The 13,861-nt window shown below is 40.2% G+C and overlaps 1 protein-coding gene across 1 annotated transcript in view; it reads left to right on the forward strand.

Annotated features, from left to right (window-relative positions):
- Window positions 1–13,861, forward strand: part of LOC139198786 (protein diaphanous homolog 3-like) — a 163,894-nt gene that overhangs the window by 93,119 nt on the left and 56,914 nt on the right. Inside the window, exons 23-25 of the mRNA XM_070827734.1 lie at window positions 1,269–1,393; window positions 5,415–5,579; window positions 13,655–13,790. Of these exons, the coding sequence (XP_070683835.1) occupies window positions 1,269–1,393; window positions 5,415–5,579; window positions 13,655–13,790 (426 nt within the window). The remainder of the gene's footprint in view (window positions 1–1,268; window positions 1,394–5,414; window positions 5,580–13,654; window positions 13,791–13,861) is intronic.

A 13,861-nucleotide genomic window follows, 5' to 3' on the forward strand; every position in this document is an offset into this window, starting at 1 on the left:
AGGAGTTTGAGGAAAAAAGTGATGCGATATTTATTTGGCAGGTACAGTAATGACTGTTATGATGACTTTTTTTTTGTTGTTGTTTTATTAGTCCTCTTTTTGTTATTGTGGTGCGTTCTGCCTTTTTTCTCTCAATTGTGAGTGACGGCAGAATGAAAAGTACCACCTGAGGAAGTCAGCCAGCTGAATGCAAGCCTATTTTGTGTATTCACATGCACACATTTAGAGGACCATACTTGCACTCTGTTAAACTTAAAGGGAAAATGTAAAACTTAAGCTACTGCAGACTTTTAGAATATTTGCAGTTAAGATGTCTGATTGAAAAAGTGTCTGTGTGTGTCTGTGTATCCACCCAAGACAGTATGTTCCCATCAGTAAATGGGGTTTATGCTATAAATTCAGTGAGAAGCTTAGCATCATTGAAGTTCTCGCTCCCTCTCTTTTATTTTTTTTTTTCCTTTTCGTAAAGCATGTATTAGGATCAAGGGACATTTGAAACTACTTAAAAATAAGCAGCTTATGCCTTTTTGTCAAGCAGGGTCTAATCAGGGTAATTTAAACCATATGCTATATTCAGTGACTAGCTTTAAGTGTCAGCCATGACCAACTTAACAGAAAGTTAGGCTCAGTGTTCCCCTGCTCTCCCACCTACACGATCCATGCACCTGTTGATGAGACAAAAGACAAAGGGTGGGGGGCGCAGAGAGAATTATACTCCATAAGCCATCTTTATACTTTGCAGCTGCAAATGTGAATATCTTACTCTGTTTGTATATGTATATACATGTATGCAGATTTGCATATGCTGTTCTGTTTGTATATGTGCGAACACAGCAGGCATTTGCTTCCACTACTGTATTTCTTTAAGTAAGGGCATTGCATTTTTCTACTAATTTAATTGTTTACGACATTCACATGACCATATAAGAGGCAAACAGAATAATACAAAGCAGTGTATTGAATGCACCTTCACTTGATGTTTATTTTTTCCACACTCATTGTTTATTCCCATGGCGTTTCTGGCACAGCATGAGCCCATAATAAGCATGCTTTGTAATTGAGCTGGCTTCTCTCTAACTTTACCTGTTATTTTTTTTTTTTGTGTGTGTGTGTGTATGTTGTTTTTCTAATTCTTTCACAACCTCAAAATAATATTGTATTTGATTGTACCTGTAATTGAGTTGTCCTCTCTCTGCTTCTTTCTTCACATTTCTTTGGCATGTGTGCTTTTATAACTGTGTGTGTTGATGTGTGTGGGTGTGTGTCAGTGTCTGCAGAGAATCTGGAAAAGAGCCTTAGGCAGATGGAGAGGCAGCTGCTGCAGCTGGAGAGAGACCTGGAGACTTTCTCCTCCCCCGATGACCCCAACGACATGTTCCTCACCAAAATGGCTATATCCTTTACACACGTATGCATTCAGCCACCAGTCCGGCGCATTAGTCAATAAGTTTACTATAATGAATCACATAGAACATAAGATAGATTCATTTTTAACACATAACTCACATCCATTACACATAACTGAACTTGCGGTATAAAGGGAATGAACTCTCAAATCTTTGGTTGATCAAACACCCAATTAAACACATTTCCTTTACCTTTTACATAATTAAACACTCATGCTGTGTCCCATTAGTTCCTCTCCTGCCTGATTTTCATAAGAAATTTTATGTTGAGAGCTCAGCTTTGTAAAAATGACTCTACCCTTCTCCCCTTTTTCGCCACTTTGTTCACATAAGGACTATCCATAACACGCTCAAGAAAGTAAACACTAGAGGTATGATACGCTGTTAAAACACAAAAGGAAGGGAGCCAAGGATAGTCCCCTCAAATTTGCTCCTATGTATACACGACGTTTTCTTTCCACTGCAGATGTGTACAAGTCACGAGCCTCCATAGTCGAGTTTTTGTATCGGTACACCTCTCAGCTCTCTTTTTGAAGGGTACTTCACGCTGAGGGCAGCTCCAGTATGATGGGAAGGGTCAGAAAGAGAATTGATACAAAGGCTGCTTCCTCCTCCTGTCACTTGCTCCTTCACAACGTCAGTCACAAGAGTGTTTCATTCCACTGATGATTAAACAAAAATGCTAATTTGCAAACACATAAATACACAATTTCTCTTTAGTATTTCATTCCCTTTTTTTTTTTTTTTTTTTGGATACCCAGGTCCGTTGCTGATAGCTGTCCATATGCGTTTGGCAGCAGTGTTAATTATTCACTGTTCTCTTAGGAAGTTCTTCAGGTTGATTGACATGTCTCAGACCAGGTGTGTAAGTGTGTGTTCAATAATACACCCTGTACCTAGCCTCCTTCATGTAGTTTTGATCAATAGCCTTGGGGCTGGGGCACTGATGGCTTGTGCTGGAGTAGTTAGGAGAGAACTTGAGTGCAACATGGTAAGGTTCACTGAGAATGGATTTGACAGCTCTGTCTTTCACTGGCTTGCCTTCCCCATTTACAGGTGCCTTGTGCCAAATTTCTTATCTCAGCAACCCTAATTAAAAACTCTAAACAACAACAAATTTGAAAATAAAATCTGAACTCACTGTAGGCCTGTAATAAAATGAAATGCAGATAAAGTTAATCAAGTTAAACAGTGAGCGTCTAGGCTGTACTTTTCAGCCAGAGAAACCAAAAGTCAGCCAGACAGGCACTCGCTTACACACACGCTCATCAGGGCTTAACGTAGGATCACAATGTTGTACCCAAGTCTGCTCAGATGTCAGATTCCTCTCCAAGCCACCCGTATGCAAACCTCACAATCCCCACTGTGCTCATATTTTTGGGGACTTGAAACCATCACTCATGATTCAACTAAACTGTAATAAGCTTCAGTTGACTGAGACAGCAGACCCACTACCGTTTTGATTGGTAGCCTTATTAATGGTCACAACCTGTATCTACAACCTCGAAATGAGTTTTGAGCAACATGAGATGTAGTATTGATTTAACATGTATCTAACTCATTGATGCCACACAGGTTTGTGACTCATCTGCACTTTTAAATTAACTACATTAAATTGTTATACTAATACTATTATATATTATTGTTACTGCTTTATTTCAAATTATTTTGATGCACAGGAAACAAAATAACTCTAACTCTGATTCTGAACCTTATTACTTTATAAATCTATAGTACAGTATAAACATGTTTCTTAATCAACATTTGCAATCCATGTTTGTATAATCAAACTCCTAAAAGTGAGTGTTGATTGGATATTTTTTCTAGTGTCTTACATTAGCACTGACATTCACTGAATGCTACTATGTTACTCAGCTATGTCTAAGTAATGAGTTGATGATTCCCAATCATTCAGGTCATAGGACAAGATCGAAGGGGATTTGCTCTTTTGTTCTTAAAGAAGTTTCACTGTTCATCCTGAAGAAGCTTCTTGAAAGATGATAAAATGCTTCACATCTGCAGCTGATGAACTTTACTTCCAACAGTTGTTCTTGTGAGCAGCGACAGTCACCAGCTAAGCATGAGCAGCCCGGTGTGTCACACTGTCGATCGTGGTATGTCCATTATCACTACACGCACTACTCGAGTATTCAGTTACTGTGCTGTTGGTCTGGTGTTACACCTCTGAATGTGAGACTGTAAAGGTAGCAGATGTGAGCAGGAGGAAAACAAGGAGAATGAGCGAATGTAGAATGGGAGAAGGAAATGTGATGGAATAGACAGGAAGGAGTGAATAGGAATGCTTAAGAACTGCAGTGGACCACGGCTTTCTCTGGAATAAGGAGGAATTCAGCAGAGATATTTTGCACCCTATGACTCTCGACTACTTTGTCTCTCTCTCTCTCTCTCCCTCCCTCCATTGCCTCGTGCCTCTTTCCCCCAGCTCCTGGCTTGGAAAGGTACTACTGACAAGTCTATCCGAGAGCAACGCCTATTAAACAGCATTTACCCAGCTATGAATAGGTAGTCCCATCCCCACCCAGATTCAACTGAGCCCAGACGTCAAATAGGTCCTTCAATTGAGCTATAATGAACGGGCACAATAGGAGCGAGAGAGGCTGCCCACGTAATTGTAATACCACACACACACACTCACACTCACACTCACACTCACACTCACACACACTCACTCACACTGTTGCTTCTTATCTGCCATGAGACAAGGATGCTGGGGTCATTAGCAAGACACCTTTCTTTTTTTTTTTTTTTTCATTGATTTGCACAGAAAAATTTTACATTTAAAAAGAGGAGGAGGAACATTCTAATCCAGATTTTATTTTCTCGTGCATCAAAAGCTTTGATTCTTATTAAACAGGATCATCATGTGGAAAAGGACCGCTCAGGATATGTGGTCTATTTAGAGATAGACCATAATAACACAAAAGAGCTAATAATATACCATATATAAAAAATTATACATTGAACTGCCAATTCATGCTGGCTAGATGTATACATTGAGTGAGTGTGCGGTGATTTACCGCAGATTTGCTCAACAGTATGCCCCGGTAGTAGGCAAGATGTGTATTAGTGCTCTGGCTTTCCACCTCACTTTGCTCTGACACCTCTCAAGCTTATATTGACTCAGCCATTACCTATTATATTTGTCCTCATCCACTCACACAAACGTACAAACACAGCAGAGCTGTCCTTTGCTTTTCTAGGTTTAACCAGGAAAGGACCTCCTAATGCTCTCCAATCCCACCAGACTCAGTTTTGGCACAGACTACTGTACAGGCAATCTTAACATCGGTAAGATCTGTGAGTGTTGCAGCATATATCTATGTCTATTTTCAGACATTTGTAGGTGCATTTTGGTCTACACAATGGAGTGGGAAAGAGTAATATTTAGGGTTAGTCAGTCTGAAAATATTTTATGATCTACCGTGTTTACCTAGCTGTGAAATTTGTGGAAAGAAAAATAAAATCTGTAAACTTTTCATATAACAATAACAATCTGATTGGATGGGTGTTGAAATCACAGTTGAAGTTAGAATAACTTTGACTTTGAGTTTGGTAAAATCAGAGTGGCGCTCAAGGCAGCAATCCTGTTGAATTTGGTTTCATTGTTTTCAGAGTACAATACATTCATCTTTTTCCTGATTCATTCGTTTATATTTCCAGTTAATATTGTGCATGTGAGATAACACACACTTTGCCAGCAGCCAGACATGAGTCACAGCCGCTGTAGGCTGCAGGGGGTCATAACAGTGAACACACTGTTTTAGTAACCTGACTGACAGTATCAGAGCTCCAAATGCCAACATCACAGTTTACTACTGACAGTCTGCTTTCTAGTTTCCTATCCTTCCGGCAACAAGTTTGAATAAATTTTTTTTCCTTCTACAATTCCTGTATTGCTGTCAACAGGGGAATGGCATACTCACAGCAAAATTTAATTAACACTTAATGTGGGATGGATGTGTTGTTGACCTTGACCACAACCCTCACAGCTTCAGCAAGGTTGCCCGGGAGCAGTATGGCAAGCTGGTGATAATGCACAGCAATATGGAGACTCTATATCAGAACCTCCTGGAGTACTTCACCGTCGACCCCAAGAAGACCTCTGTGGAGGAGCTCTTCACTGATCTCAGCAACTTCCGCTCCATGTTCACTGTGAGTATTCCACCGCAGATTGACCCATTGGAGAAACATGTGAACTTTGTTGTGTGGAAGTGAAAAATGAGCATGCTATTGAAAATATTCACATTTGATTGAAATGGGGGTGGCCAATGGTTGAGGAGTTGATTCTCAGTGGAAGTGACGGCACATGGATTTGTTTTACATTACAGGAAGTCATTTGATTACATTTTGATAAAAAAAAAAAAGATTATGAATGCTTTAACCGCATATTGCAGTTGACGTTTACCAGAAATGTGTTTATTTGTTGGCTGTTGAAAGAACAGCTTGAAATTATGGGACATTGATGCATAAAACAACTACACCTATTAATAATTAACAAGTTTCCCCGAGTTACGGAAGTATTTGCATACTATTTGAAATACATACATATTTGAGAAGGGAGCGTGTCTATGTTCCCACAGCTCTATGTTCCCACAGCTCTATGTTCCAGCATTTTTAAGTCATCTAACTATATAATAGAGAAAAGTATGTGTATGTCTGCCTGTCTGAAGCCTCTTTTTTCCTCATTGGGTTAACCCTAACCCTCTAACCCTAACACACACACAGACATACTTTTCTCTATTATATAGTTAGATTACTTAGAAATGTGGGGACATAAGGATGACCCCTTTGAAAATATAGGCGTGCTTTACCACTTCTTTATTTTCTAACAATACTAATAGAAGTGAACCATTAACAGCATCAAAATGACTAATACGCCAGATTTAGCTAGTCTTTGGTCCATGCAGTAAAATGAGTGATAGACGGTTCCAGGTGTTTGGTGGGTAATGCTGTTATAAACTGCCCTGAGCACCAGAAACCACAAGAGAGGTGAAACATTAGCTAGAGTATTGTGATTGGCTTGGATGTTGGGAAAATGTGTGGAACTGTTACTGTTTTTATTCATTGGCTGTGTCAAGATGGAACCACATCTTTTTTTGGTCATTCTCACATCAGTGTCCTGTGGCGTAATGCAAAGCAGAACAGTGCCAGTCCTGTGTAGTCCAGTCCCACCCAGACATTTATGTCATCACTGAGCTCCGTGGCCTTATCAGTCTGGTGCTACTGTGAGCTGTGGAGCTGTGGAGCTGTGGAGACCCACTGTGTTTAATCGGCAGGATTAGTGGCACAGGCCACTGGGCGCGACAGATAATAGTAGCTAATTAGCCTACTAAAGTTCCTGCCCTGCCCCCAACTTAACATCTACCTCACACACACAAATGGATTTCATGCCTCTTTGCCTTTTTTCCTCCACAGTCATTAGTTATGCTTTAGAATTTCTTGTACTTTAAAGCTTTGTCTTTACATTTGTGTATTTTTCAAGGAAAGCGGTGATGGTATTACGGCCCTCGTCTTATGCCTGTTTTATATGTAAGGCTCAGAATCGTGACGGTGGAGGCAACGTTTTTATGAGATTTATGCAAAGTTATGTTCTTGAAGGATTTCTTTGGTAATTTCTTCATGGTTATAAATGGCACAACTTGGTAAATGAAACTGACTACACAGGTACAGACTGGGATTTTTCCTCCTCTCTTTGCCTCTCTCTTATTATCCCCTGTCTGCTTGAGTGACATTAATGTGGGCCTGACGTAGACATTTCCTGCATACTGTACACAAATAATGTACACTCTGCACCGAGTCTGACAAGAGACTCTTGGACAATTATAGGTCTACAATTAGATATTTTGACTGCCTTCATTAAATTGCACATAATGGGGATAACATTTAGACACACAGTGACAGTGTAAACCTTTTAGATGCCCAACCACTAAACTAACCATTATCACCCCTCATAGCAGGGTTGTCAAACTCAATCAAAGAAGGAGCCAAAATTTAAAACACAGTCTAAGTCGCTGGCCAAACGAGCTTAACATTTATTGAGGAGTCTAAAAGTGACTATGTTTTATTCAGAAATATGAATTTAAACAGCCAAACTTTTCCTCAATAAAATAAATAACATTTTTAATTATGTTCTATTCTTTAATTACGGCCACATTAGCTCCACAAACAAGACACACGGGTTTACCCCCGATATCAACAAACAGGTAAAACTCTGCCTCCCACCTGCTTTGAAAGTCCCTGTTTTCAAAGTCCACTTTCAGTTTAGCCATTTATTTTGTGGGGCGAGCTTAAGTGTCACTATAAAAGCGCTGACCGATGCATTGATCCGATGATAAGTATCATTATACCTGCGGGAGGAGGGGTTGCTGCATGGGTCTTGACTAGAACGGCAGCTGTTAAGTGCATTGTGGGATTTGTAGTATGAGTGGTGGGAGTGCTATTTACCGGCGGGCCATTGTTAATAGTCACATGAAATTATCTCGCGGGCCCTATATAATTGCATCACGAGCCTTGAGTTTGACATGTCTGCCTTATAGGATCAGTATTTTTAAGATTTCCAAACATGTGTTATTGGTAGAAATTCAAGGTGACAAGGTGTGAGGCATTACAAATACAGCATATACCGTATATGTTAATAATTTGAACAAAAAGGGACACTCTGATTAAGGACCCATGTTTAAGCCAACTGCTAACAAGGTCAGATCCTATTAACAGTGTCCAGCTTTCACATGAACACCCTTACTCAAAGGTGCAATATGGAAGATTTGGCCACCTGCTCTAATAAAATAGGGGACAGCATTTCACAACCTCCTCCCACCCTCCTCTTCCCCTATAAACCTTTCACTGTCCCCAGAAATGTACAGCCGTTAACGTGTCTCATTCAAGGTTTAAGGTTCATCATAAGGTTTAAGGTTTATTAAAACACAAGGTTGCACAACAAAATAAAAGTTGTAGCCCTTTCACGCTACACACACATAGAAAATACAATGTTCACAAAATTAAATTTAGAATAAAACGGGATCAATAAAAACAATGTAAAAAACAATATATACAGTTATTCAGATTCAGACAACTTTATTGATCCCCTACTGGCAATATACTTGTAGCTCTCTCAATACATACATCTACACAAACATCAGACAACCAATAATTAACAATTAAGTCAAGCAAAGCACAGTAAGGACAAGGGACAGTAGGAGGGACAAGTTACAATAAGAACCCTAAAAATACCCTTAAATATGAAGATAAGAGCGACAAAAAGAAACAAACAATAAAAAAAAAACATAAAATTCCTCTAAAATAACAGTAATATAAATTGGGTAAGGTCTGTGTTCAGCAGCTTAACGGCAGATGGGATAAAGGACTTAGAGTATCGATTAGTTCTCTTTAAGGACACACACACACATATATAAATATAAAAATAAGGATACACCCAAGGAATTTTTTGAATTTTGTATCTGAGGGACTGTAAACAGCAGCACCAGGATGCACAAAGTGTTTTAATCTTGTCCTCTTCCCTTTTCATATGATCGAATTCCCCAAAACAGATAGTTGTTACATGTCCTGATATGCTGGCTGCTGTATGTGGCATCGAACTTGAGGCTGAAGTAAATACAGTATCTGCACAGATGTACAGTGTCTTCACAGGCACGCAGAAACACACACACACACACAGTCAGAAAAAAAGAGGGTCCCAGATGCTTTGTTTTTAGCCTGCCGTTCCTTTTGTTTCTTTTTTTTTTTTCCACCTATGATATTGATTCCAGGATTTCTCTGTGCTGTGATTCTCTGCCTCACTAATAGCCACAACCAAGTTCACCACTGGCTGTGTTTAGATATGAGTCGGACCCAGAGCGAATGATCCTAACCTCAGTTTAGGCATTTCATAATTCAGTGCATTTGTTTCTTGCCAATTAGTATTACTGAGAAGAATATACAACTTACGCTGTTGGCATGATAATATTACAGATTGCAGCTGTAATCTCTTTCATTTTAGCTCCATGGTTCAGGCTTGACTTCTGCAATGGCGTTTATGTTCTGACCAAACATAACAGTTAATGACTCCGCCACTGAAAGGTGAACAAGCCAAATGTTATAAAGACTAGCATTATATGGTAAAAACTCCCAAGGTAGCTATTTATTCCCCTGTGATAGGTCAAGGTGTAAGCAGCTTACACCCTCAGCAATTCTTTCAAATGGTCACATCACGTAGACATATCTTGGGAGAAGCCAAGGCTAGGTCAATGAATGTAGGCATACAGTAAATGTCAGCACCATAACCTCTCGGTCAAATCTGTGTCAGCATTTACCCTGCTGTGCCAAGGCCCATGCTAAATAGGTGCGTGCTGTCTGTAGACCACCGCCTGAAGCCAGCTGAGCCTTGAACTGTGTGTATGTTGCTCCCATAGTGTTTGTGTGTGCGTGCATGCATGTTTGTTTGTGTGCGTATGTCATTTTGTGTTGGTAGTTTTTTTTTATTTTTTTTTTTATAGGGAAACCTGCTTAGCTTTTTCACACACAAAGGCGTACACACATACTCATACACACACATACAGCATGCTCAGTCACCCGTAGGAAGGAGACCCAGGGCGAGGCCGCACATCTGACAGGAATCCAATTGAGCGTGTCTAATGGCGGACATCCAGGAGAGGAGGAGGGGGAAGCAGACCTGCAGTGATGAAGGAGAGCGGAGGGCAATTTCCTCAGAGAGCTGGCTGTCTCTCTCACTCTCTCTACCTCTGTCTCTCCTTCAGCTCAACATTACAGTAGGAATGAATGCATTGTCAGATGGCAAAAATCACATGACTCTTCATCTTTTTGTAGTTTCAGGGTCTACACTATCTCTCAAAATCAATGTGTCGTCATCATTTTTATTAATGCCTTCTTCGCCTTCAATGTTGAATTCAGATTTAAGAACAAGCGAAACTTCACCAGTGCTTAAAATGAACTTTTTAAGTCACTGCACTCAGTTAATGTTCACACATACCCTTTTTTTTTTTTTTTTCTTCAATTATTCTTACATTTCTAATTGGTTCTGTGATTTAAGAAGACAGCTTGGCCTTTTTGTGCTCGCTGTGATCAAATCCATTTTTGTATCAAGGATCTTATCATGTAATATTCTTTTGCTGCTCCTGTTTTATTCTCTCTATGAAGTTAAGTTATCTTTTCTTGAATAGCACCACTTGTTGTATTGACCAACTATTGACCAATCATTATTGTCCCAGGCTGCTGACAGCAGTAAAGGTCTCATTTTAAGTAAGATGTAATTTTGCCACTACAGACTTCCTCTGTGGTTCTGCGTAGCCATATTATTGAATATGAATATTATTGGTTGGTTGGTCCACCACTAAGGTCCAGACTGAAATAACTCAAAAACCCTTGGATAGACTACATGAAATTTTGTACAGCTAATCATCGGCCTAGAAGGATGAACCCTTCATTACTTTTCCTCTAGCGCCATCATGATGTTGACATACGGTTCAAAACGAAAAATTCTCATTACTATTGAATTGTTTGATATGAAATTTGTCACAAATACTTACGGTCCCCAAAAGATGACTCCTAATGAGTTTGGGGATCCGTTGATTATCCTCTAGTGCCAGTGACATGCCAACCTATTCACTTATTTTGCAAAGTATCTGAACTTTTACTCAATGGTTTGGTGCAAAACATTCATGGTTCCCAGATGATGTATCATGATGAAGTTTATGATGTCCCGACTTTCTCACATTTTTTTTTTTTTATAACAGAGTGCACTTGTCATTTGCATCATAAGTCGTGTTACCTATTTTTTGTTTACAAAAGAAACTAATCATACAGGTTTTAGAAGTTGTTTAGTTGGTTAGTGTACAGATGCAGCCGCATAGAATTGCCAGCTGGACCGTGGCAGAGCCTTGACAGATCGATAGCAGATCCTCGCCGGTCCCCCACTGGGTACTTGGCTGAAAATAAATTCCCCTCAATGACGTAGTGACTCAGGCACCCTCACCCTAACACGCCCTGTCAGGAAACAAGAGGAGGAGGCGGGGGACTCTCAGTGGCTGGGAGTTTTCTGGGAAGAGGCCTACGGTTAGGAGCAGCAATTCTGAGTGGCTGCCACTGTAATTGACAATCCAATCTGTAAGGCTGTTGTAAATGACAGTGATTTTACCACTGACTGGATTGGTGTCTGTTTGAAATTGTATGGGTTGAGGGTAGTGATGGCTCTGTTTGCTTGTTATAGTGGAAGTATGTTTACATTCTGCTTTGGTAATTGAATTTTACTTTTTAATGAGAGAGCTTTTTAATAGCGAAGAGGCGAAGGAGTGTCAGATTTTTGACTAAGTTCACTTTAGGCATCCATCACAGCTGTCTGCTTGTGGCCTGGGACCACTTAATTGTTGATAATGTATTATGTGTCAGTATTCTTGTTCTCCCCTTTTCTTTTTTCCCTTATTCTCTCTGCCCATAATTTACCCGATTGGATGCCCATTAAGAATATAGTCATTTTTGAATCAGGGGTTGCCACGAGCAACCGACAGTTTCATTCCATCAAATCAAAGTTAATTTTGTGGAGGAGTTGGTTTCATTTAAAAATAGTTTAAAAATAGAGCTCTGAATAGCTTCAGTGTGTCTCAGTCATTTGGTATTCATCTTCCCCATCTTCAGCACTCTCCTCCTCTCCTGAATTTCTGTAAAACTGCTGAGTGGTACACACCAGTGCTGTTAGCTGCTGTTGTCTCTTTATGTGAGTGAGTTTAGATAAATGTTGTAGTATATGTCTGTTAAGCTGCCAGCAAACCACGATCCCCTTGTGGTCTGTTTATAGATATGAAAAGCGAAAAAAGATTTTCTCCAGTGAAAGATCACGGTCGCAGTATGGAATATTGTGCATCTATTGAAAAGGATACACACACAATAGCAGTGTTTTTGACTGCTTATATACAGCCGTACACGGCCGTAGAAAACACAACATTTTTAGAGTGGTGGAGCCATATCAAACTGAGAATATTGTATACTGTTACACCCCTACTATTAGTAATGTACAGTGTTCATTTGAGCCCTTTCTTTGCATTTCAAGTAGCTTGGTGATGCTGAATCAACTATATTACGAGTATTACTTATTCAAGCTAACAATATCATTTCCAACAATGGTCACTTGTATGCAGAAACTGTCAGTGGGCATCAACAAGTGTCCGCCCTCTTTATTGTGCAACGGTAGAGTTCTCACAGTATGTGTTTTTGTTTGTGTCCATTGGTGTTGAATTGGCATTACTATTCCACTGACCTGCCTGTCAAGCCAGGTTGTGTGAGTAAGTGGCAAGAGGAGAGGAGGCAAGGAGGAGGAGTCGGGCGATAAAAGCACATACTCCCTCGCTTTAAGTGACTGGCTATTGATCAAGATGGCAATCATGCTGGCACTCTGTTAAATCATATGCAGGCTGTCTCTTGGCTGTGGCATTATTGAGCTATCGACACCATCGTATGAGTTTAACAACCCTTTGGCACAGGGATTATAGAGCCTGTGCCCACAGCAGTTGATGTACAGTAGATAGTATACCTATAAAATAATTCTTGATAGACAGGCCGAACGGAATTAATGGCATTTTGTGACAAGTTTAGAAGTTGGGCCTCATTGCTATTTAGCTCACCCACTGATAACTGGCTGGGAAAAGCTCGCATTGTAGCCACCAGGTGATGCGAAGCTGTCTCACTGACCCTAACACATCCTCTATACATAGACATGCATGCACGCACAGTGGGTTGACACTAATTTTTGTTCATTTTCATGCTTCATACATTTTATGCTGTGTAATTGTCGTACTTTTTGTAAATAGATCATTGTATTATCTTATATGCTGATGACTGGGATGTTTTCATGATAGCAGTATACTGAAACAGAGCCTCAACAATCTTGAAAAATAGGAGTAAATATTTTTTTAATGTGCAGGACCAGAAAATAATGTTTTTTGAAAAGAGAAGCAGCTTCTTTTCGTGTCTTTTGTTCATTCTTCCATCACTCTGGATCTTTAATGTCTGTGGTGTAATTTCTGTCTGGCAAGACCAGGGAGGCGATGCACCTAAGAAACTTCATCTGACTTAATAGTGCCTGATAAAGACGTCTGTAGTGTTTGACAGCTGCCTCTGCCTTTGACAGGCTTTACACCACTGTAATTAACCCCACTTAGCAATCCGTCTTATTTTCTCTTTCTTCCTGTCGTTCTCTCATTCCCCCCCCCCCCCCACAGCAAGCACTGAAGGACAACCTGAAGCGGCGGGAGTCAGAGGAGAAACAGAAGAGAGCACGGGCTGCAAAGGAGAAGGCTGAGCGTGAAAAGCAGGAGAGACAGCAGAAGAAGAGGAGGCTGCTGGAAGTCAATGCAGGTAGAGACCATTCAATCTGCTTTGCCTGTCAGCTCTTGCATCGTTAAGCCCTTTACAGGGAGCCATGTGCT

This window comes from Pempheris klunzingeri, chromosome 1, assembly GCF_042242105.1.
Source record: "Pempheris klunzingeri isolate RE-2024b chromosome 1, fPemKlu1.hap1, whole genome shotgun sequence".
Classification (NCBI taxonomy): Eukaryota; Metazoa; Chordata; class Actinopteri; order Acropomatiformes; family Pempheridae; genus Pempheris; species Pempheris klunzingeri.